This window comes from Capra hircus, chromosome 3 (assembly GCF_001704415.2).
Source record: "Capra hircus breed San Clemente chromosome 3, ASM170441v1, whole genome shotgun sequence".
Classification (NCBI taxonomy): Eukaryota; Metazoa; Chordata; class Mammalia; order Artiodactyla; family Bovidae; genus Capra; species Capra hircus.
This window is the reverse complement of record NC_030810.1, coordinates 13,966,979-13,993,161: the sequence shown is the minus strand read 5'-3', so window position 1 is coordinate 13,993,161 and position 26,183 is coordinate 13,966,979. Positions and strand designations below refer to the sequence as shown.

At 42.3% G+C, this 26,183-nt stretch overlaps 1 protein-coding gene across 11 annotated transcripts in view; it reads right to left on the bottom strand.

Moving 5' to 3' along the window:
• LOC102169353 (microtubule-actin cross-linking factor 1) overlaps positions 1 to 26,183 on the bottom strand; it is a 340,864-nt gene that overhangs the window by 225,701 nt on the left and 88,980 nt on the right. The window contains exon 1 of one of the 11 annotated variants that reach the window (XM_018042117.1): positions 11,830 to 12,393. The exons of the other annotated variants lie outside the window; for them this stretch is intronic. Coding sequence (XP_017897606.1) covers positions 11,830 to 11,938 — 109 coding nt within the window. The 5' untranslated portion in view covers positions 11,939 to 12,393. Of the gene's footprint in view, positions 1 to 11,829; positions 12,394 to 26,183 lie in introns of those variants that run through there. 11 annotated transcript variants of the gene reach the window in all.

The following is a 26,183-nucleotide window of genomic DNA, read 5'->3' as shown; positions in this document are numbered from 1 at the left end:
CCCCTCTGTGAGCCCGAGTCTCATCTATAAAGTGAGGAGTCTGGACTAGGTCAACGGTTTCCCAATACCAGTCTGTAAACCAAACATATCAAAATCAGCAGAGGCACTTGCACGGGGCTTGGCACCAGTACATATACTCTTCGTAATGACTGTATGAGTTGGGGCCTATTTTAATCTCTTAGTAAACGAGGAGGCTGAGGCAGAGAAAGTTAAGTAGAAAGTGAGAGGGCAGAGTAGGAGCCCCATGCAGACAATGAGGCCAGAGTCCATTTTCTTAACTGTTAGGTCACACTGCCGCCAGGGGATTAAACGGAGGTGGATGAGCTGGGAGAACAATGTTTTTGCCCTGAAAATTTCAGTTAAGATTCTAGCCTTCCTTATATTTTTTCTGTTGATTACAGAAAAGGGGCCCTCATATCACTAAGCATTTTCAGAGGTACAAGAGTCTTTCCTCTAGATCTCAGAGGAAATCTCAGCGATACCAGAAAGATAAAAAGCTAGACTCCATGACAATAACTGACTAAAACTGCTATTCCTGTGCCACAACCATTCTTATAGCACCACCTTTATTTCTGAGAAAGCGCTTAATTCGGCAGTACTGGTCCGTCAGCAGGCTTCCCTGGCGGCTCAGACAGTAAAGCGTCTGCCCATCCGTCAGTCAAGAGACAGGATCAGAACCCTGATTCTGCTCCCTTTCTGAGATCTCCTCTTGATCAAACAACCGGCAATCTCAAATTTAGTGAGAAATCTGCTCATTTGGGTCACAATTTTGTTTTGCTTTAGAGACTAAGAGTACAAAACCAAAAGACATTAGTAGTATTATCAATCCAGTCGTTCCTAAACTTAGATTTCACAGTAAATGAGTAAATGTTCCAAAATAAATCAGAAAACCTAACATAAAGCTGTCAACTTTTTATTTTGCTAAGTAAAGTTATCTAAAAACAAACTACCACCTGACAATAATTCTTTCATAAAATAATGGACATTTTAACATCAAAAAAGTAAAAATGGCAATTTCAGAATAAAGAACAGTTCTTTCAGTAAGTGATGAAAAGCACACACTATATTTTCCTCATCTTATCCATTTTACTGGGAATTGATGATGATGCCTCCAACACCAGTCTATATACCCTACAGTTTGGAAGCCAAGAAAATCTGTGGCCAAAAAGGCTAGGCCACTTGCTCAAGGTCATAGGACATTATTTAAACAAACTCCTCTCCTTTATCAAGAGATCTAAGCAACAAGACTCTTCCTAGCCTCCAAATCTTCTTGAGGTTCCCATCCCCAGAACACCTTCAAGCCTTTTTCCCTCCTCACAGCTGGCAAGAGAGTAAATAAGTGCAGAAGAATTAGCAATCAGCCCCAAAGAGGAAACCTGGGCCATGACTCCACCCTCCTCTCCTCCCACAATCCTGTCTGCTCCAAGGTAGACTCTGCAACCAACCAACTTCTCCTAAAAATATGCCCTGGACTTTCAGAACATAACTTAAAAGTGGTTTCCTGACTCAGACAGAAGCGTGAGCATGAATTCAGTCTCTATAAAAAAGTCCCACACCCAAAGTTTAGGCTCTTAACTGCCAGTCACTACAACTTTAAGAAGTTCCCCAGGAAGTCGGGAACCAATGGTCTCTCCCACTGCACGTTTTAACAAGCCCAAAGGCTGTAAATGCCTCTAAGGCTTCTGAGTTCCTGCGTTCCTGTGAGTCAGTGAGAGCAAAGACTATTTGGGACCCTCAGGCCCAGGCAAGGAAAAAAGAAACTTCACATACTAACCCATACAGCACATGCGGCAAACCAGGTGGGTGTTGAACTCGTGCTCATCTTGGTAACTGGGCCACATGTCGCCAGCGTCTGCTGACCCTGCCTAGAAGGAAGGTGTCCCAAAGAACCTCCAGCTAGGGGCCTGTGCACCCCCTGCAGCTCCTTAAAAAAGGCTGCGAAGTGAACAGAGACAGCCAGCCAAAGGGCCGTGCAATGAACAGAGAGACAGCAGAAGTTCGGAGAAGTGGCTCCACCCACCACTTCCTACTGACCTCCTCCCTCCCCTTGAGGTCAGAGAGGAAGCTCCTCCCTGGGGCACTTCCAAACTGGGTCCAGGTCTTCATGCAAAAGGCATCCTATTCAAAAGCGGCACCAGCTCAGTGTTTGCAGACCAACGGCAGCAGGCGAGGTGGGCACTTCGGGTGGAAAGAAGTCCAACGGCATTAGTAAGTGAAGTAAGCCTGGTTAGGCAAAAGCCAGTCTCTCAGTTACTCTCCTCTTTCAGAGCAGAAGCTTATGACCCCATGAATCTGAGACAGTTGCAGGAGGGCAGGGGAGGTAAAATGGCTTACTACCAAGTCAAACACAGGGTACCCAGTGCCCAGCCTGTTCCTAGGGCTTGACTCTTCTCAGGCCAAATGTCTGTATAAAGTGTTAACCAACTGAAAAGCCCCCGCAGTGGGAGAGACCACCACAAAGCAAGACTATACGCTGTTTGTTGCCAACAGATTCCTAGATTCTGAAGGGAGCTTCATGTCCCAACTTACAGCTGCCCAGAGTCAGTCTCTCCCCAGTGATTCCACCGACTTTACAGAGTGAGCTGGCCTCAGCCAGCCTCTAGGTAGATCTAGAATAGCAGATCTCATCAGTGTCGAAAGTACTGTTGGCTTGCCTCTCCGTTCTTTCCCCTCCTCCATCCAGGAATGTCACCCCAAAGTCCCCTACCTCTTCCCAGACCCTCCCATTTGTCTCTGCAGTCAACGCACTTGACTCAGCCGTGCCAGGAATCCTTTATCCTTCAGAGGAAGGCTGCTTGCTTGTTTGTCCAACTTGTTTTCCGAATCTTGGCTAATTGTGCCAGACACTGGAATGTCGAAGGAATACAATGAAGGGCTTTTTCATTCAGATGGCCCGGCCCATCACTGCTTCTTCACAATTCTGACCCAACCAGGACGCAGAAAAAACCGAGCCTCTGTCACTGTCAGGACAGACGCTCCGATCTGTCCCCACACCACTCAGAAGGCCCCACTGCAGATAAGGGCCTAATCGCTGGCCCTCCGCTCTAGCTCCCTAAATAGAACGACTTCTTCAGGCTAATGCTACTTCCAATCCTGTTCCTGAAGACAGGGAGGGAGGGCCAGCACCCAGAAAAGCAAGTTTCCAGAGGTTAGCCCGAGAAACTGCAAGTGGGAAATAAAAAGTAAACAAGTTTACCAAGCAGGTCACTCAGGATAAACAAGCCCTGTGACCTGCCTCAGTTCCCTGACAGCTTCCTTACCCTCTACAGGGCATCCCTCCCACCTGTAAACTAGCAATAATCCTGTTACTACTTACTAATAACAGGACTCACAGCTGACTTTATCCCACCTTGACTAAGCTCCCAGTCACCCCAATAACCTGTGACAACTCTACTCAGTTTGTTCCTCTTATTAGAGTCTTCTTAGTCGTGAAGGAAGGGTTCTCCTAGAATTTACCTCGTGCTAGGGAAAGAAAAGCGTAAGAAATAGGGAAGAGAGAAGAAAAGGGAACAAAGATTTCCCGATTCATATTTAGTAAACTTTTCCTTTATCAGATTTAAATCCCTTCAGTACACGGGCTGTCTTTAGTTTTCATATCCCAGTCCCTAACGCACTTACAAGGCACTCAGTAATCCAAGCTGAAATTAATTGAGCATCTACTGTAACTGTTAGTTCACATGCGATGTGCTAAAAACAAATATCATTTCATTTAATCCCAACAGTTCTCTTGGGAAGGTGAACCAAAGCCTGCCTTTTTCTCACTCCCCTGGGATCTAGGCAGAAGAACGTACTAGAGACTGTGGAAAGTAAGAGAAAGCTGTGGGGGCAAAGTCAGTCCAGCCAATAGGAGACAGGCCTTCCCTTCAGGATCCCAGAAGGTTCTGAGCCTCAAAACAGAATCCATTGCTGACAGGAAAGACAGGACCCTGATGGAGACAGTCAGCTCTTAATTCCCAGAGAAAATCAGCCAGTATAATGATTACCCAGGTCGTTCCTGTTCCTTTTTAGCCCAGTGTTTAGCCATTTCATAGCTCACCAGATGTGAGAGGTAGCAAAAGGTGAATCTGGCTGCTCCCTGAAGATTCGTTAAAATGTTGAATGGAAGGAGGAGATTCAAGCCAATATTTCCATGGCTAGAAGTTATCTGAGAATTTACAGCTACTGGCTTTCTTACTAGCACAGAAAACTGAAGCTATTCATTTATTTCCCAAAACATCAAAATCACCCACTATTGAGGATAATAAAGCAGACAGAGTCTTTCCTTCTAATGTGTGTGACAATGATTCATAATAGGTCACTAACTTTTTATACATTTCCACATTGGCTTCTACCATATTTTTAAATTCCCAACTGTAAAAACAAACATTTATATTTTGTCCCAGGAGCCTACATGAAACTGCAACGTCTTCACTGATATCTTTTGGTTTTTTGAGTATAATAATGGCAGCAAACAATTATACAGTCCTTACCATGTGTAGAATATATTCTAAGAACTAACTCAAAGCAATCATGAAGTATTATAAACCCCATTTTACAAATGAGGAAATAGAGGCCCATGTAGATTACTGTCACTCTGCCAGCAGGGCAGAGACAGGAGGAAAATACAGGCAGTTTAACCCCAGACTCTCAACAAGTTCTCAGTGACACTTCCATGCTATATCCAAGTGTGGCCCAGATAATCACACTGTCAGAACTGCAGAACACTGGAGACTTCAATCTTTTTTCTTCTCATGCCAATTAGAGATTTCAAGTCCAGAGGAATTAAGTGACTGTCTAATATCACATAATAGTAGGAAGCACAAAAGCTAGGATTTAGAACCCAGATGTTCTGACTCCAAGTTCACTGGTCTTCCCACACGCTGCACAACCTAGAAAAAAATAACTAAGGAAAGAAAAAGAGAAAGACTACATCTTGATGAAAACACCTAACGCTTTAGTCATTTCAGCAAAGATATATTAGGTATTTGACCATTTGTTTAAATATCTGCATATCCATTATATGTCTGACCCTTTGTGACCCCATGGACTGTAGCTTGCCAGGCTCCTCTGTCCATGGAATTTTCCAGGCAAGACTACTGGTGTGGGTTGCCATTTCCTTCTCCAGGAGATCTTCCCAACCCAGGGATCGAACCGGAGTCTACAGCATTGCAGGCAGATTTTTTACCATCTGAGCCATCAGGGAGGCCCCTAATAAAATGTTAGATAATACAAGTGGACGCAGCACAGCCTAGTCATAAAGGAAGAATCAAAATTCAACGCAATCTTGGACTTCCCTGGTGGTACAGTGGATAAGAATTCACCTGCCAATGCAGGGGACATGGGTTCAACATCTCATTTGGGAAAATACCACATGCCACAGAGCAACTAAGCCTGCTCGCCACAAGCTAAGGGTTACTGAGCCCACGCTCGAGAGCCCCCAGGCTGCAACTACTGAGCTCACGTGCTGCAGCTACCGAAGTACATGTGCCCTACAGCCTGTGCTCTGCAACCAAAAAGCCACCACAATGAGAAGCCCGTATAACCCAATGAAGAGTAGCACCTGCTCACCGCAACTAGAGAAAGCCCATGTGCAGCAACAAAGACCCAGAACAGCCAAAAAAATAAAATAATTATTAAAAAGTACTTGAAAGGTACTACAAAAAATTTTAAACCAATCTCAAAAACCCACACCAAATCTCACAGGACAAAATTTCATTAGAATGTCTAAGTCTTATGCTGAAGTTCTAGAAAACCAAAGGAACAGCGATCTTTGGAGAAGTGACAACAAGAGTTCATGCACAGGGTTTGGTCATTTTATAACTTAGGTTTCAGTTCAGTCGCTCAGTCATGTCTGACTCTTTGCAACCCCATGAATTACAGCACACCAGGCCTCCCTGTCCATCACCAACTCCCGGAGTTCACTCAGATTCACATCCATTGAGCCAGTGATGCCATCCAGCCATCTCATCCTCCGTCGTCCCCTTCTCCTCCTGCCTCCAATCCCTCCTGGCGTCAGAGTCTTTTCCAATGAGTCAACTCTTCGCATGAGGTGGCCAAAGTACTGGAGTTTCAGCTTTAGCATCATCCTTTCCAAAGAAATCCCAGGGCTGATCTCCTTCAGAATGGACTGGTTGGATCCCTTTGCAGTCCAAGGGACTCTCAAGAGTCTTCTCCAACACCATGGTTCAAAAGCATCAATTCTTTGGCGCTCAGCTTTCTTCACAGTCCAACTCTCACATCCATACATGACCCCTCGAAAAACCATAGCCTTGACTAGATGGACCTTTGTTGGCAAAGTAATGTCTCTGCTTTTGAATATACTATCTAGGTTGGTCATAAGTTTTCTTCCAAGGAGTAAGCATCTTTTAATTTCATGGCTGCAGTCACCATCTGCAGTGATCTTGGAGCCCAAAAAAACAAAGTCTGACACTGTTTTCACTGTTTCCCCATCTATTTCCCATGAAGTGATGGGACCAGATGCCATGATCTTAGTTTTTTGAATGTTGAGCTTTAAGCCAACTTTTTCATTCTCCACTTTCACTTTGAGACTCAACAGTGTAATGGAGCAGCTTAAAAACAAAAATTCATGGTATAATTTTAGATTGTACTTCATATGGTCCAGATTCAGGAATTATAGCTGCTCTTTCTAGTAGGATGCTGGAAATGGAAAAAACCTTAAGAGATTGGATTGTCAACTCTTTCATTTTATAGAGAAAGAAAACAAGACTGAAAGGGGAAATCTGTCCTTTCACAAACAAAAAGTTCAAAAGTTCTTCTCAAGTATATAAATAAATCCCTTTTCCTGTTTAGACTACCACCATATGGATATTAATAAGTTAAGGCACAGGGTAACTCTATAATGTTCAGTTATCCTATACTAAGCACCCACCTCAGGCCTCACATCAAGCTCAGCAAAGCCCTGTAAATACACAAATGAACCGGGCACGGTTCCCACTACAGCTTAATCTAATGATATCTTAATTCTTTCATTTATTTGTTGATGTAACATTCACTGACATCTATTCTGTCACAGACATTTAAGAAACTGAGATGAGTAAGAGTTCCTCTTCTTAAAGATCTTACAGTCTAAGAGAATCTAACTAGTGGGCAGAGAACCAAGCTAGAAAAGATGACAACACAGGTTTGAATAAGAAGTATTAACAGAATGCTACTGGAGCACAGAAGAGGAACTTTTATTCCAGTCAAGGAAGGCTCTCCACAAGTGATAACCACTTACCTTGAAGGACAAGTATTAAGTTGTCCAGTTAAAAAGAAGATACAGGCATTTCAGGTAGATGTCTACAAGTTTTAAATGGTATTTCAGGACTGAGTGCTTATAAGGCCAAGACAGGAAGTAAAACTAGTGAAACAGGCAATGGGCAGATCATGAAAACCCTTTTATCTCCTGCTAAAAAGTTTGAACTTTCTTTTAAAAGCAGAAGGAAAGCTTTAATAGATTTTAAGCAGGAGAGTGACATAGAAAGCTCTGTAGTTTAGAAAGATCATTCTAGCTACAGTTAAAAGACAGAGGGGTTAGAGGATATAGAGAATAGGTAAAATAGATTGTTTCAACAGTCCCAGAGAGGAAAAATGAAGATGTAAGTTAAAACAGTAGGAAGTTTGGGAAACAAGAAGATAATATATGTGAATGCAAGTGTAGACATGGTGTGCTGAAAACTATGTAACATTCCAAGTACTAAGTGAGTGCCAAATGCTGTCTTACAGGTATTATATGGCTTCAGCAGAAACTGTGTCTTCCTGTTCTCGTTTGCATCTGCTGAAGACATGCTGACTTGGGAACCTGACTGTAAAAGTCATGTACATATATAACAGTGTCTCACCGATGTACTCCTAACACCTAGAAGAAATAGTGAAGGAAAGCTTAAGGAAAAGTAATCAAAAATGCCTTCCCCATGTTTCTGCTGTCCTTCCTTCACCTCTTTATACACACACATGACCACCACATTTTCAAAGCAAAAATACTTTAACTGTCCAAAGGGAATGCTAAAAAGACAAGGAGTTAGGAAATTTAATTGCATGTGGTAATGGAAAGAGAATTCTTTAGGCTGGTGAAGACAGCTTAAGTATAAGCAAGCCTGACAACTAGAAGAAGAAATACAGGTATTTTTATGATGCAGTTACATCCTGATAAACCCAGCATAGGATAAAAATATCCTAAGCCAAGGCTTCCCTGGTGGCTCAGTGGTAAAGAATCCATCTGCCAATGCAGGAGACGTGGGTTCGGTCGCTGATCCAGGAAGACCCCACATGCCACAGAACAGCTAAGCCTGTGCACCAGGGCTACTTGCTCTAGAGCTCATGAGCCACAGCTACCGAGCTCATGTGTTGCAACTACTGTAGCCTTCGCACCTACAGCCTGCGCTCCGCAGTAAGAGAAGCTACCGCAATGAGAAGCCCATGCACCAGAACTAGAGAGCAGCCCCCACTTGCTGCAGCTAAAGAAAGCCCACACAGCAACGAATAAATAAAAACTGCGGGGATGGGGGGGCGGGGGGGGATCCTAAGTCAAAAGTGCATTTGATATAGCTAACCGTTTGATATATCCAAACAACATCATTTGGCTGAGCCTACCTTAAATGTGCACAGAACACTTACATCAGCCTACAGCTGGGCAAAATCATCGAGCACAAAGCCCATTTTATAATGAAGTGCTGGATATCTCGTGGAATTTACTGAATACCATACTGAACATGAAACACAATGGCTGCGTGGGTACAGAATCATTGTATCAGTTGTCTACACCCATGATCATGGGGCTGAGTGAGCCCTGTGGCTGCTGCCAGTGCCCAGCATCAGGAGGGAGTATGCACTGCCCGCCAGTAGCCTAGGAAAAGATCGAAATTCAGACACCGATTTCCACTGAGTGCATGTTGCTTTCATACCACTGTTGAAATTGAAAAGTCTATCGAGCCATCAGACAGTTGGGGACTGTCTGTATACTTGATCTTTGCCAGACAGAATTTGGCTGATGGGCATAAGTTACAAAGAGGCAACTTTCAGCTTAAAAAAGGACTCTACTACCAACAGAATGAATAGTCCACAGGTTGTATGTTCTACAATCAGAGACCTTCAAGCAAAAGGAGTAACTTCTGACAAGGGCAGGACTAAGTAAGAAGTTGGGTTGGTTAATGGGCAAGGTCCCTTTCAACTCTAAGAGCAATACAGAATATGTGATCAACTTTAAGAATGGAAGAAATGAGAAACGTACACAAGCACAATGAAGATTTACTTGAGTACTCTATCTTAGAACTCTAGCACTAAGGAACCTAGTGATTTCAACTGAAACAGCAGAAACTTTTCAAACAAATCTTATATGGAACTCAACATATATAACATGTAACTTCAGTGTTTAATAGCATGAATCAATTTTACAGATTCAAATTTATATTACTTATTTAAAGCCAAATGACTTAACCAATCAAGTAATTTTGATTGAAATTAGAGATTACTTAATTACAGTTATATCAGTCTCAGCATCTTGTTTATTTCTGTGCTGTATTTTACTCCAGGGAACCTTTTTTTTTTTTTTAACTGCTTTATACAAATAGAAACAAACAGTAACAGTTTCAGTTTGCCCCTAATCTCAACATATTATTCAAATAAATTGATACAAGTGTATGAAGGAATAACAGAAATATTGTTTCAAAGTTAAATGGCTTCCATATCTAAACACTATGTACATTCTTATAATATGTAGATATGATTAGAAAAGTGAGGCAGGGAGCACAGAAACTGGTAGTACACTAAGCCAGTATTACAATGTGATCACTTAATGACCGACATGTTACCCACTCACTATTACAACTGAACATCTGAGACTTGCCTAATATTTATTAAGCACAGGACTCATGTTCTGCAGTGTGTTCTGCAATACTGTACACACTTGCTATTAGCAGAGGAAAGGAAAAAAAAAAAAAAGACCAGACTAGAAGACGTAATCTTCACCTTTTTAATCAAGAATACATTCATAAGCACTATAAATATATACACAGAAATGGGGGAGAAACTTTATTCTGGTGATGTCCAACTGGCAGATAGTACATTAGAGTACACATGTAATTTTAAAATACATTTTAATAGATAAAATACATCTTAAAATTTAAATTAAAATGGGTTCAGAACCTCCAAAGTAATTCTGTGAAAGTTTTAGAATTCATATTCTCCAACTGAAAAAAACCACCACTCTAATTTTACGGATAAACTGAACATAGCATATTCCCAATATAACTAATAGGCACTAGACTCAAAGTTGTTTCATAAAAATAAAAAGCTTTTACAGTGTATTTTTCTTCTTTTTACTACAGCTGTTTGTGAAACTAATATTTCTAAAACATAAAGGAGAACTTCAAAGATAGGGCTATGACTTCTAAGTTCAAGAGCAAATCCTATACTGAGCATAAACTTCTTAAAATGTTAATCAACTAGTGGTTGAGAAATGCCATTACCATCATGCACAGAAAAATGAAAATGAAAGCATCAGCCTTCGCTTAAATAATATTTACTTTCTCATTGCATACGATATAGCATATAGGGCCAAATAACTCATGCCTGCCTACTCCTTTCTTTATAAGCTCAAACACAGGCTTACATATCAGGAAAGCCACTTTGGGCTACCTTCTAAAACACACTACTACACAAGTGAACACATTTCTAAATGTCTGTTTGCTTTTGCTGATACAGATGCACACTGGGATCTGAATATTTAGTCATAAACTTTTCTAGGACTTACTGGAAAAAGACACTGGGGATGACTGAATCTAATTCTGCCAAGCATTCATGAAATTCTAATAGTTTCCTAAGTAATAAGTTATCAAATCTGCATCTTAATTGTAAGATATAAAGTAACAGGTGTCTCAACAGGTTGGCTTACTGCCTTCAGGCAGTAGGCGGGTCACAGACAGTAAGTGCTAAAGGCACTGAGATCCGAGAGTGTACTCCAGCAAAAGCCGGACTGTATCAGTCCTCAACTGTGGAGACTTAGAATCCGCTCAACACAGGGCTGGTCTCAGCACAGGGTTGATCTCAGCACTGGGCATTTAGAAGCCAAAGGAATATAGTGCAGCAAATAGTAATTCGGGAAGAAAGAGGGGTCTGCTACCACTCAAGAACAAAATGAATAAAATTTTAATATCAGGATCTGAGTATTCACCTGGGGAAAAGAACAGCTAACTTCCTTGCATTGAACAGGATGCACGATGGCTTGGGTACACATTGTGTAAACTGTGTAGCTGCCTGAGGGGAAAAGGACAGTTTCAATCCTACCAAAGGGAACAGAGGCGTCCCTGTGTTCCCAGATGCACCTCAGCAGACAGCCTGCCACCCTTTCCTCTCACTGACCTCTTCTTGCCTTTTCTCACCCGAATAATTAGCAAATCCAGAAACTTCTCTAACCCCACAAGTTCTCCCACATTTATACCTAGAGGAGGGTGACAGAGTTACTCTATGTTTTTGCTAAAAACAAAACAAGCAAACAAAAAAAACAGATCCAAAAACTACTCTGAGACTGAGAAAGTAAGGAATGGAAGGGCTTGATTCTCTGGGGAAGGACACAAGTCAGCAGAGTTGCCACTTCCCTCAGCCTTGAGCCCAGACATCATCTCATCCCCCCAGCACCGCCTCGCCAGACAAGCCTCACAGAGCAAGAAAAGGCCCAGCCCTAAACTGGTCCCGGGGCAGCCTGGTTTCCTCAGCAGGTCCCCCACACACTCAGGTCTGATGGCCCACAGGCTGTGCTGGCCCTTTAAGGAAAGCAAGTGGGAAGACCTCTGTCATCCACCCCACCCTCAAAAGCCCCACAGCAGATTCCAAGAAGCACTGGGTGCCCGTTACCTGCTCTGCCTCTGGCGCATCTTTTCCAGTACAGAACACCGGCGACTCCAAGAACGTGAGTCAAAATAAAGATGGTTGGTGGCAAATAAGATGCATCTAAGAGAGGCATTTCCAGGCCCGTCCTTTCTCCTCCCCTGAGTTAGCCACAAGCCCACAGCGCGGCGCAGCCTCTAAATGCCTTTCTCCTGAGGTTACTGCCGTCCTGTACTATCAGCAGAGGCAGAGGCCCAGGCCCCGCTGCTCAGGGTTGTCAGAAACTTCCTGGCGGCTTCTCCCCCATCTCGCCTGTTTTTCAGCACGCAGTAGCAGACGGGACTAAAACTCTACAGTGTGTCTCAGACAAAGCCCAGGAAACAACTGGCCAGAGGGGGGGAGGGGAGAGGGAAGGAGGAACCAGGAGAGCAAAAAGGGGCGGCTAAGCTGGTGCTGAGCTGACTCAAACTCTATCTTTGGCATCCTCTGTTCAGCTTAAACAAACAAGCCTCAGACCCTTCTACAAGATGGGAGGCTGTCAGAGGACGTCACACTCTCAACTTTCCATTCCCAGCCTGGCTGGGATGGAGCCAGAAGAAAAAAGTCACAGCAGCACCAGGGAACCACTAGCAGGGAGGAGGCAAAGTACAGAAGGATGTTTAAGTGTCCACAAGTTCCCTGGACAGTGGGGGGGCAATCCTTCCACACCCACAATCCGGGAGGGAGAGGCAAGGGATCCGAACATCACTAAGGAGAGGATGACGTGCAGGACAAGCTCCATGAAACAGACCTCGCATCAGGCATGCTGACGATCAGCGAGGAGAACAAAACTGCTCCACAAGTGTGTTTTCCAAAATTGAAAACCTACCTGATTTCCATTAGCTGCCCAAGGGGACAGCAGGACACTCAATGACAGCACACAGTGCCTTTCAGGACACTAAGACCTGCTTGCAAATGAAAACCCGAAACGGACACTGTAGCAGCAACTGAAAACATTCTAACATTTACACACCTCTAGAATCACTAAAACCAAGTCCTGGCAAGACGTAAAGCAACCAGAACTCTCATATATTGCTGGTGGGGATGAAATTGGCCACTCTGGAAATTACTCTAGAAAACAGTCATACACATACTAGAATAACCAGACAATATAAGTCCTAGGTATTGACTCAAGGAAGATGAAAGCATGTGTCCACGCAAAAACCTTCACCTTCATTCAAAATAACTAAAACCTGAAAACAACCTGAATGTCCATCAACTGGTGAACGAATAATTTGTGGTGCATCCATACAAGGGACTACAACACAGCAATACAAAAGGGACATCCCCCTGATACACACAACAGCACAGACGAGCCTCCGGAGCATCAGGCTACATGAAAGAAGCCAACTACGAAAGCAAAACTCTAACAGAAACCAGATGAGTGGTTGCCAGGGGCATGGGGTGAGGGAAGGGAACAGAATACAAAGGAGGAACGCGAGAAATTTTTACAAGGTGATGGAAATGTTCTATATGCTGATGGTGATGATGGTTCCACTACTATATACATTTGTCAAAACCCACAACATTGCAGACCTAAATGGATGGATTTTATCATATATAAATTATATTTTTAATTAATTTTTTATGTTGGCTGTGCTGGGTCTTCACTGAGGTGCTTGGGCTTTCTCTAGGTGCAGTTCATGGGCTTCTGTTGTCATGGAGCACAGGCTCTAGAAAGCGTAGGGCTCAACAGTTGTGGCACGCAGGCTTCGTTGCCCCGTGGCATGTGGGATCCTAGTTCCCTGATCAGAGATCGAACCCATGTCCCCTGCATTGGAAGGTGGATTCTTCACCACTGGCTTACCAGGGAAGTCCCTAAATTATATTTCAATAAACTTAAGAAACACATTCAAAGGCTAGAAAGAAGTCTGCACAATCCAAGCTGCACATGCAAAGTTCTTGCAGTGCCCCCTCTATATCTACTTTCCTATGGAGAGATACTTTATAAAATGAAGTGTGGACACACAAAAACACAGATGACCCAACAGCCAAGAGTACACCTAACATCCAGGATCCTTCACTCAGAGAAGGGTTACAGCCTCTTTTTTCTATCAAACTGGCTCTTTATTTCTACAGTGCCTTTTAAACTACAGTATATAAACACACTGTGTTACCACCAAAAAGTTTTAAAAATGCAAACTGCTTCAATATCTGTAAAGTTATCCCCTCTTTTTTTAATAAAAGGGAAGGGTTTTAATATTTAAACAATCTACTAACCAGAAAGGTTAATAAAGGGCCTTTAATGGGGAACTAATACAATATGAATGCCTTAATCTGGTGTCAAGATCATCTATAATTTTATGCTAACCTACATTTCATTCATCAAATATTTATTATGTGCCATGCCCTGTTCTAGATACTGGTAACACCGTAATGAATAAAGCAAAGATCTTGCCCTCATGGGACTCATATGCTAGTAGGAAGACAGAGGAAGACAGAAAATAAAGTAAATATATACTAAGGAGATGAAGAGCAGAAGGGAGAACCAGAGGGGAGATGTATACAGTTTTCTGTACAGAATGGTCAGGGAAGGCTTCTCTAAGAAGACGACACTTGAGCAGACCTACAGATTACAAGCCAACAAGTCATATGGCTATCTAGAGCAAGGAGGAGCCCAACAATGAAAAGAGCAAGTGCAAAGTCCCTGAGGCAGAAGTGGGCTTGATGTGTTCAGGGGAAGTCAAGGAAACCTGAATGACGGAAGCTGAAAGCGAACAGGAATGTCAGGAGACGAGACCAGAGAAGGGGGTCGGATCACCTGTGTCTGTGTAGGCCATATGTAAAGACTCCAGGTTTTGTCCTAAGTGAAACGGAAAACCTTTGGAGGGTTTCCTATGAGAGAGTGACAGGATTTAACCTGGGGCTTAAAAGGACCACTCCTGCTGCTGCATTGAGAACAGGCTATTGAACAGCAAAAGCAGAAGCAGGGAAACTAGTTACAACGTGATCACAATGATCCAAGTGAAAACCAGCGCCTGGGAAACGATGCCTGAGATTAGGGTGCAGCGATGGAGACGGTAAGATACGATCATATTCTGGATAAATTGAAAAGAGACTCAGGACTTCCCTGGTGTTCCAGTGGCTGACTGCGCTCCCAATGCAGGATGCATGAGTCCCAGTTTGATCCCTGGTCAAGGAACTAGACCCCACCCACCGCAACGAGGGCTTCACACGCTGCGGTTGAGGATCCTCCATGCTGCAGTGAAAATTCCTGCATGTTGTAACTTGGGAAAAAAAGATCCTGCATGCCCCAACCGAGACCCGACTGAGCCAAATAAATAAATAAATATTTTTATAACGAAAAAAAAAAAAAAAGAGTCATCAGGATCTGCTGATAGACTGGATGTGAGGTGAGCAAGTAAAGAACAGTTGGGAATGACTTCCAGGTTTGGGCCTGAGAAATTAAAAAGACAGAACTGCTATTTCCTAAGATGGGGAAGGCAGCCAGAGAAGCAGACGGTCTGCGGTTCAGTGGTGGTTGTAGTTGCTTGGGAGGGGGGTGTTTTTTGTTTGTTTGTTTGTTTGTTTTTTACTGAGGGGTTGGGGTAGGAATTCCATTTTGGATATATTAACTTTGAAATGCCTAGTAGACATTTTAGCGGAATTTTGAATATGCAATTGAATGTATGAACCCAGAATTCTGGGAGAGACCCAGGATACTGTTTTACAGTCAAGAAACTACATGAGATCACTTAGGCAGTAACTTGTTCAAGTCATTTTGCCTATGGTCACAAAGTAAGAGGATGAACTGGCATCTGAACTTTTATCTGTCTGATTTCAAATCAATTTATTTTAAGCACACTATCTCCTCTTGCTGAAAAGTTCTGGAAAAATCAGTATGCTCATTTGAAGCTAAACAATTCTAGATATTTATATATTTAGAATACTTCCTCTTTGTAAGACAGAGCCTATAAAGAGCTCTACCCAGCTCTAAAGAGAGAAGCTCAATTTCAACACAAAATGTTACAGAGCTAGTGCTGTCTGTGCCACCACTGTATAACACTTCTTTGCAATCTTTTAAGTATCTTCACCAAATTTTCATTTTCTAATATGAAAGCCATTTCTCTTCCTTACATTGCTACCTGAAGCCTTTGCAAGGCTGTCTTAATTGGAAAATCATGTATCATGCTTGTGCCATTCAAAAACACCTAGGAAATTTGAAGGGAAAAAAATTCAAGGACACAAATAGCAAGATACATTCTGAATCTACTGTTATCAGAGAAGATAATGGAAAGTATCCAACTTAATTTATTCTTTGTAGATTTTTCTAAGATAACATGCTATACCTTGGATACACCATTTTTCTACATATCACAAGTCAAAAGTTTGTTTCTAGCTTTTGTGTATATGTACATATGCATGTTTGAAGGAAGGAAAAAGGGCAGAGAAATTGCCTTGTGAAAATAACGTTTTCACTCAGAAAAACTAAGATGGATCTGTGTGTTGTCACAGGAAGTGGTTAGAAGCTGGCAAGGGGAGTGGCTAGTTTTCGTTTTAGAGATCATTATGATACAAAGAATAGGCCATTTAAAGACATATTCAGCACCCTCCAGGATATCCTTTGCTAACAGCCAATGGAAAGGGCCCCCAAACCAGCAAAACACCTTGTAGAAGCAACACTCTGAACTTCATTAAGACTTGAGACCTGTCTTTCTATCAGATTACTTCACTCACAAGGATTTAGGGTTGGTCACCCACAACCGTTACCCACAGAAATCTTGAAACAGGGCAACAGCCCCAAATCACGTCAGTATCTGTGACTGAGATGAAAGCAAGCCTGTGAGAAAGGAGGCTGTATGTTTTATTTGAACTGTCATGGAGTATACCTGGTCTCAAAAATAACTGACATCCACCAGCATCAGCACTTTAGCAGATACAGACTGGAAATATAAGACCCATTTAAAAGAGTGAAATCTAGAAAAATAATGTTTACAAAAAGAGACTTAAAAAAAAATCAAATACAATTTAAGATTAAAATTTTGGTGGAGAGACTACCATATGACTAATAGGATTAGAAACCTTGGGTTTCTGGAAATGGGAGGTCCAGGCATCAAATCCTGGCCTTGAATGCCTGTCACCTGTGTTCTCCCATTGAGTCCAGAAGGCAAAGGACGTGGGCTTCATAGAAGCTAATTAGGAGACATCTATAACTCCGATCTCTAAGATTTAGAAATATGGTATTGAGACAATAAACATGCAAAGGTTCAGAATGTCTACAAAGAATTTTCTACATACCCAAGAGTCACTGAACACAATAAAGGCAGGAAAATATCCACATTTCTTGCTCAATAACCTAGATGCCATGATTATTTTAGCAGCATGGTGATTACAGGCCCAATCTGAAACCAGACTGTGCTGTGCTCCGTCATGTCCAACTCTTTGCAACCCCATGGGCTTTAGTCTGCCTACTTGAGTTCAAATCCAGACTCTACTATATATGGTACATTAGCACCTGAGGGCAAGTTACGTAAGTGACTTCAAGGAACCTCAATCTCATCTGTAAAATGATGATAATAATAGAACCTGTCCCGCAGAGCTGTAGTGAAGATTAATGAGTTAAGGCATTGATGGTGTTTAGATTGTGCCAGGCACACAGTATGTGCTCAATAAATACAATACTGTCTGTAATTATCATTATTTGGCGGGACAGCAAAAAAACTATTTAATACATGTGATCACAAGACTTCTGAATAGGTCTTCTCTGGCGGTCCAGCGGTTCAGAATTCACTTGCCAATGCAGGGGACACAGGTTCGATCCCTGGCCTGGGAAGATTCCACAGGTGGTAGGGCAGCTAAGCCCGAGAGCCACAACTACTGAGTCCAAGCTTTAGAGCCCACATTCCACAACCAGAGAAGCCTGCAGGCTGCAGCTAGAGAGTAGCCCCTGCTGGCTGCAGCCAGAGAAAACCCAAGCACAGTAACCAAGACCCAGCGTAGCCCCAATAATAAATTAATTACTTAATTAAAAAAAAAAAAAAAACAACAAGAAGAAACACCAGGCAGTTCCCTGGTGTCCTACTGGTTAGGATTCCAAGTTTCCATTGCCTTGACCCAGGTTCAATTTCTGGTCAGGGAATTGAGATTTTGCAAGCTGCAAGGTGCAGCCAAAAAAAAAAGACATCTGAATACTGCTCAGACTATACAAAACCTTGGTAAACTGATCACTTACCTAACCTATCACCAAAACTACCAAATCTAATTTTCCTAATCCCAGTCTCCAACCTGCTGACCCTGTTCTCATCCACTGTGAGATTAATCTCCCTGAAGCATGCATAATGCCTGGTTTGTCTTAAATGCTCAATAAATACTCATCTGTCATTTAATTCCATAACTTGCATTTCTCACAGTGAGCAAGTTAAAAACTCTGGCTTTACCATGTTTCCTTCACTTACCCTGGCATGTATTTCCTTCCCATTTCCAGAAGTCAAAGTCCCACTCCTATGGATCAGCTGAAGCCAGTCTTTTCACAGAATTCTCCGCGGTGACTCCCGCCATCCCCGTTAGAAGTAAACAACTTCTGTGCACTTACAATGTATAGGCTTCCCTCTTACGACATCCAGCACTTTCTACTTTATAATATGGCTGCGTATATATTTTCACTCCACTAAAGGCTTTGAAGCTGAAGTCGCTCTCCTATATAAAATCTCATCACTAAAGAACTGCTCAGGAAATGAGTGAATTGTGAATGAATGCATGGACGGATGAAAAGGGCAAGAGGATCTAAAGAGCACTGTGAGGGCCACGAATAAAGGGGGAACATGCTGGAAAAAGCAAGCCTGGACCCGACCAGTCACCAAGATTCCCAAAATACAACGTCTATTTTCACCACAAAAACACGCCAGAGAGCAAGTGCCCAGAAAACTATTCATCTCACGGCAGGAATAACTCAGCATGCTCCTCTCAATAAGCCCAGCAGATAACATACACTAACAAAGGAGCCGAGACACTTTGAACAGTGAACTTCCAAATCTACCTGAGAGATTATGAGGAAAAAGTTAATTTATTGATTCAGAAATTCCACTTCTACAAGTCTCTCGAGATATGAATTCTATCCAGCAGCCAAACTCTCCTCAAGCCCCATTCTCTTCTCTCTTTCCAGAACTCTAACACAATCTTTAGCCAAACCTAGACCCAAAATCTGACTTCATGGTTTCTAGCTGTATCTTTGGACCAACTACTCAATCTCTTTCATTCTCAATTTCCCTGTCTGTAAAATGGGGATAATAAAATTACCTCTTCACAGTGTTCCAGTGAGGATTAGGTAAGAAACATGCATGGACTCTTCGGCACTCAGTAAGCACTAACATACATAGTGCTTACTGAGTGCCGAATAGTCTATGCATTTTTCTCACCCTCATTAATGTGAACTATTGTTATCATTGTTCCTGCACTAGAACATTTGTTCATGTGCTCATGACTCAGACGTGTCCAGCTCTTTGCGATCCCATGGGCTGTGGCCCACCAGGCTCCTCTGTCCATGGAATTTTCCTGGCAGGAATATTGGAGTGGGTTGCCATTTCCTCCTCCAGGCCATCTTCCTGACCCAGAGATCAAACCCACACCTCTTGCATCTCCAGCACTGGCAGGCAAATTCTTTACCACAGAGCCACATGGGACCTAGCAAAGCATCAAATCATCTTCACTGGCCAATGCAAGGAGGTAAGCCAAGGTATTTAACAGCTCTAAACCACCAACTCAATGACTAAAACAAAATGGGCTTCAATGGCCCTGCTTCCAAAAGGAATATGTAAGTGCAAGAGTATTAATCAACCTTAATATCCATATCACCATTTTGCTTCCAAAAGGAAAACGTAAGAGTATTAGTCAACCTTAATATCCATATCACCATTTTAAATAGTCCTTCTCTTTGGGGTTCTGTTTTCCCCAGCAAAGTAAAACTAATAAGATCTAGCTATTAAACTTTCTCCAGGATACTCTGAGAGTCAGTATCTCAAATAAATGGAAAAATGTAACCTAAGAATAAGAAGCCCTGTCTACAGGGGCTGTTTCTGAATTTTGCCAAGGTTGTTATTTTTGTCCAGAAATATCTGTGATTCCAAGTAAATGCACATTTAAAGAGAGTTAGCATCTTACTTGTATCCCACTTAATGCAATTTAAAAAATACTTTTCCAAATAAAAACAGAACAATGGTCTCAATGGGAAATGTCTTTTAGTGTGGTCTGGCTATGAACGTGTGATCGACTTGTTTCCCTGAGAAAATCAAGAATGCAGAAGTAGAATAGACAAGCAACTGACTGAGGGCTCAGGAGCTCAACTAAGATATAACCGGGCAGGCGTGAAAATGCCAATAGGCAGCAGCATTCAAGGCTCAGAAGAGTCTAGGCCAAGATAAAAGGCAGGTCAGAGAGACCAACTTAAACTACTTATCCATGGAAACCAAACTTTGCACACAAACAAAGAGCTAATTTTAGATCTCTGTGAGACAGTTGACCACATCCCCGTGGTAGCTCTAAGTGAAAAAGAGGTAGAACTTGCCCCCTGAAGATAAAGACAGACTTGCTAGCTTCTTTCCACTTATGAATCCCTGGAGCCTGCTCTGAACTCTAATTCAACACAAGAATCATTTTAGTCTTTCTCAGGAGAATCTACCATCAGGCTCTGCTTACCTTCTAATAACCTTCTGCTCTCATGACCCTTTACCAGGGTCCAAGGACCAAAGTCAAATGAGACATGGCTAACAGGATCTCCCCTGATAGTATCACTTCATAACGATGTGCCCTGGGGAAGCCACGAATGTTCCTGATCTTGGGTCCCTAATACTTATAATATGTATATAAATACCTGTTTCTCACCATTGTTCACAAGATTAAATAAGGAATATATGTAAAGTACATGGGTACATATCAGATGATTTAATAGACAATTTTCTTCCCCTATTTCTTGTCATTGTCTTTAAAAACTGCTCTTCAAATCTTACTCATAAAATCAATTCCATCTCAGGACTTCCCTGGAGATCCAGTGGTTAAGACTCCCTGCTTCCAACTCAAGGGGTCTCAGGGGGTGCTGGTTATTTTTTTTTTTTAATCAATTCTGTCAACCATTGGAATAATCTGCTCTTCAAATAATTAATGTTCCACAAAGTTCACGTCTTTCATTTCTGCTCTAAAAATAAAAAAAGTACTCTAAACAATCAAGATAAGGAATCTGATTGGTCTATCATGGGATTAGCTGGCTCTCTCATTTAGAGTTTAATACCCCAGTGACCCCTACTGGACAAAAATAGATACAGATGACTAAATTTTACAACTAAGACAAAGAGACTCTATGATTGCTTGATTCTAGTGAAATCCTCACACACAGAACTTTATTATACAAGCTCAAGCTTGCCTCAAAACCCATATAACCCTTCTATGTTATACACACACGACATAGAGGACAACAACGCTAAGGGCAGTCAGCTGGTTCCTTTCACGGGAGACACCATCACCACAGTTTGGCTGGCTTTCTGACTACCAAAACTGGATGCCCAGTATTCACAGCTTTCTGATGAGTCCTTATAGAGAAAAGAGCAGGCAGAGAAGGAACAGCCACTGGCACACAACCCCTACCCCACACTACCCTGCAATTTTTCCATTCCCTGAGCTGACTCACTCTCAGCTCAGCGCAGACTCCCTGTCCACAGCCAGGGCCACTGTGTGCAGCTGGTGAGTAATGCATCCTCCCAGCTGCCTCTGACTTAACGAGTAATAAAAGGAAATGTGGGTAACAGTTTTAATGGAAGAGAACACACACCCCATCCAGGAAACAAGCATAGTTCCTCTCAACTCCCTGCAGAGTCTCAGAGCTACAGTGAATTCTCTCCAATGACAGCCAGGTGGCAATGAAGAAGCAGGCAAAGGCAGAAACACCAACGAGCACATCTAAAATCTGGGGACCACAGTCTCTATTCTGGATGAAACCGAGAGTAATGGACATGAAGCAGAACCCAGCCCAGCCTCCTGGTCAGCTCTGGTTCGTTCTACCATTAGACTGCTTCTCTAGCAACAGCGCTGCCCAATGGAGACTGCAAGCCAGCCCCAGCATCAGACCATCTGCTATCCTGCAGCCTTATATTATGAGGCAAAGCACTGATGAAAACCAAATCTGAGGAAGAGGGAGCCTCTTAAGCAAGGACCTGCCTATCCACCCTCAGGTGCCCAAAGTGGGGACTGAGGAAAGGAATGGCTTCTGGCTGTTTCGATTAGTGACTGGCATTCTTGATATTCAACAAATCCTTAAAAAAAAAAAAACCATAGTTACTGTTCAGCTTTCTCCCAATAGATACTCTTAGAGCTTCTAGCCCCTCAGAAGTGATCATCAACAGAGCTATCTCAAACATTTTAGAAATGACTGCCGAGAGCTAAACAACTCAGGGAAATTCCGGAGAACCTTTGACACAATTTACCTTAAGGATACTTCAAGCAATAATCCTTGACATATATTCAAACAGCAAAACTTTAACCAGGACTCAGCTAGACTGGGTTGCCCCCTACTGTATGCATTCTACTACTGAAGAAGAAAAATAATCACCCCACATACATCATAATCACTCATTTTTAAAGAATTTTTCTTGAAATCACAGCGTTTTTCACTTCAGTTGCTAATATCCTTCTCACCAGTAATCCATGGTTTCCTAAGGCCTTGGGAAAATCTATTACACAACTCAGTTTTTCACAAAATTCAAAATAAATATTCAATATCCCGATTTGTCAAAAACAAAAATCAGAAAGAAATTACCTATGACAAAATTATGTAATTACTAAGACCAAAAGAAATGTATAAAAATTTTCAACAAGAATGAAATAGAAGGCTTTCCTGGTGGCTCAGTGTGACGAGTCCGCCTGCCAATGCAGGAGACACAGGTTCATTCCCTGGTCCGGGAGGATCCCACGCGCCTCGGAGCAGCTAAGCCCGAGTGCCACAACTGCAGAGTAGCCCCTGCTCTCTGAAACCAGAGATAAAGCCCAAGCAGCAACAGCCATAAGAAAGAGATAAAATTTAAAAAAAAAAAGAATGAAACAGAAAGTGCCCTCTGATTAACTCTAAATTAACCAGAATATTTAATTAAGCATGTATCCGATTTTATCAGTACATCCAGCAGCTTGAGAGCTAGACAATGAAGCGACAGTTCCATTTCTCTAGCTTATTATGACTCTAGCACCATTTAATCACACTGGATCCATTTATTTCTTCATAAAATGAGTTGATATTCCAGATCTCTAAATTCTTTCCCAGCTCTAAAATTCTGCGGTTCTGTGAAATATTTAGTTGCCTAGGTTCTATATTAACTATTACCAACAACAGAAATTTTATAAACCAGTCTGGAATGTAAAATATCAACAGAAATTTGATAAACTAGCGAGTAGAAAGATAAGTGGTCACTAATTTAAATTTCAGCTTTCTCTTTCTGCTAAGTGCCTGCAGGGGGCTGGGGACACGGCAGCGGGTGCTGCAAGACTCCAGAAAGGATCAGGAATTGGAAGCACTCGGTACCCTGGAAGGCCTGGTGGGGGGGGAGATGCAGGGTGAGGTGGGGCACTGACTGGCTGAATGTCTTCAGGCTCACCTGAGGTCAGAAGTGAGGTACCTCACCGAAAACAGGAGCATTAAGTGAAATTTGGCATAATGAACAACACAACCCTCCCCGGTGCCCTATTGCCCTGCTTGGCAACCCCAGAGCTCTGGCTGCCAGGCTAAAGAGGCCCCAGATAAGGAGACTGGCCAGGGGAAATGGACCTTCCCTACCTGGTCAATCATTACTGCACACCAGGCAACAAGCCCCACCAATCAGCTTTTTAGGGGCTAACTCTTAATTATGAAGACCACCAAGAAACTTCAGACATAAGAGAGTCTCCAACATGAAAGACAGAGACCATATGAGCAAACAGAAGGAGCTTGAAACAAACACAGACGATACTGGAAGCAGAGGAAGACACTGAAGGGAGGTGGTAATTACTATTTTCAGAGCCTTAAAAGGCAATATCGCCAAAAACAAGAACAAGCATATAAAAAATGCAATACGCAGAGAATAGGGGGAAATGCTTAGAAATACAAATTATGAGAGCAAAAATAAATACTTCCAGGAAGAGCTGGAAGGTGGAGCTGAAGATCTTCACCATAAATCACAACAAAAATAGAGACAGAAAATATAGAGTGAGGGGGAGAGGACAGAAAATCAACAGTGGAGTCCAGTATCCAACTAACTGAAGTACCAGAAGGAGAAAATGGAAGAGAGGAAATTATCAAAGAACTAATAAATGAAAGAGGTGTTTTCAAATAAAGAAGACCCACAGAGAACCTAACTCAGTAAGTAAAAATGATCCTCATCAGTGCACATCTTCATCATATTTCAGAATATCAGAGATAAAAATAAAATCCTAAGAGCTATCAAAAAGAAAACAGATCACAAACAAAGGTCAGGAACCAGAGTGCCACTGGACTTCTCAAGAGCAACACTGAAAGCCAGTCATTTGTAACCTAGCACTCTACACCCTCCATTAAATGAAAAGGAGAATAAAGACATTTTCAAATTAGCAAATCTCAAAGATGTGACTCTCTCAAGGATCCTTTCTCAGGAAGCTACTCTACGATATATTCCAATGAAGAGACGCAGTAAACCAAGAAAGATGAGCGCAGGAGATCCAGGAAACATGGCAGCCAAAACAGAAGAGAGGCAAAGGAACTCCCCAGTGACGGCAAAGGGGAGACTCGGGGCTGAGCTTTACAAAAAGCTGCAGCCGGAAAACAGAGAACTCTTGGGCGGGGGTGGGGTGGGGGGTTGTCTCCAAAGGAAATAATGAACCAAAAGATTATGTGATATGTTCCAACACACTGAGAGTTGCCTTGGAGTCCCATAGGAGAGCATGGAGATAGGTACATAGAATGGTAAACAGATGATAACATAGGACAATTGCTAATTCCAGGAAAAAATTTTTAAAATTGGTCAAGAAAGTAAATATAATTGTAGAATACTATGTGCCACAGCTTTAAGCAACTTTACATGATCATAACCATCTAAACACTGAGCACCTAGCAACGGTAATAATACGTGACAACGGAAACCAGGGAAAGAGCAGGGATGAAAAAACTAAACCCAAACTTCCTAGAGTAGAACATCAACAGATAATGTCTAAAACTGAAAATTCAAAAGTCACTAGTACAAGAGTATATTTAATAAGGGTAGTGGAAGATGGAGAAGGCAGTGGCACCCCACTCCAGTACTCTTGCCTGGAAAATCCAATGGATGGAGGAGCCTGATAGGCTGCAGTGCATGGGGTCGCGAAGAGTTGGACTCGACTGAGCGACTTCCCTTTCACTTTTCACTTTCCTGCATTGGAGAAGGAAATGGCAACCCACTCCAGTGTTCTTGCTTGGAAAATCCCAGGGACTGCGGAGCCTCGTGGGCTGCCAGCTGTGGGGTCGCACAGAGTCAGACATGACTGAAGTGACTTAGCAGCAGCAGCAGCAGCAGAAAATACTAAAAGAAACAGCTAAATGACCTGGAAGTAGTTCTCACAGGTACGAAGGGATAGAACAGGAAATGACTTTTGTTAGAAACTTCATAGTACTAGTAATGTTTGACCTTTTAAAATAAGAACAAATATAATTTTGATAAAAACAATTTTATAGAAAGTTAAGCTGGATTACAAGAGGTCTTAAGTGACAAGATAAGTTTGGATTTTATTCTATAGTTGATAATGAACCCTTAAAGAAGTCCTTTTCCTCCCCCACGAAAAAAATCAGAGATGTTTGGAACCCCAGCTCCCATGTGGATTCCTTTAACATTCTGGCTAACTGACATGTTAGAATAGTTCTTGCTTACCACTGCTCAACCTCATGATTAAAGGCCTTGAGCTCATAACCAAAGGAAGAGAGGACCTGTATACATTAAGGGATGGATACACAAAGAACACGTTCAGGACAAGACTGCTGCTTCTGCTCAGTGAGTCAGGTGGTGATTTCTGAAACACCGTCATCACAAATTAACCTCAGGAAGCTCCCAAATCAAACCCATTCTAGAGGATACTTTCCCTGGCATTTCAAGTAAAAAATCTACTCTACTGACCTGTTATTTTATGGAAAGGTAACAGAGAGAAGCACAACTAGCCGGGAGGAGTAACAGTGCTAACTGAGGCCCAAGCAAGCCCAGCACCCTTCTCTAAGAAAAGCTGCCTGATTCATGTCCTCCATACCCTCCTCCAAACATCAGTTTCAGTCCCACAGTGTGCCTGGTAGTGCTGTCCAACAATTAAAGACAGCACCAAGTAATAAATGAAGCTCTCTTTCCCTCTCTTTCCAATTTCAGGCATTTTTGTTTGTTTGAGGGTTTGTTTTCACT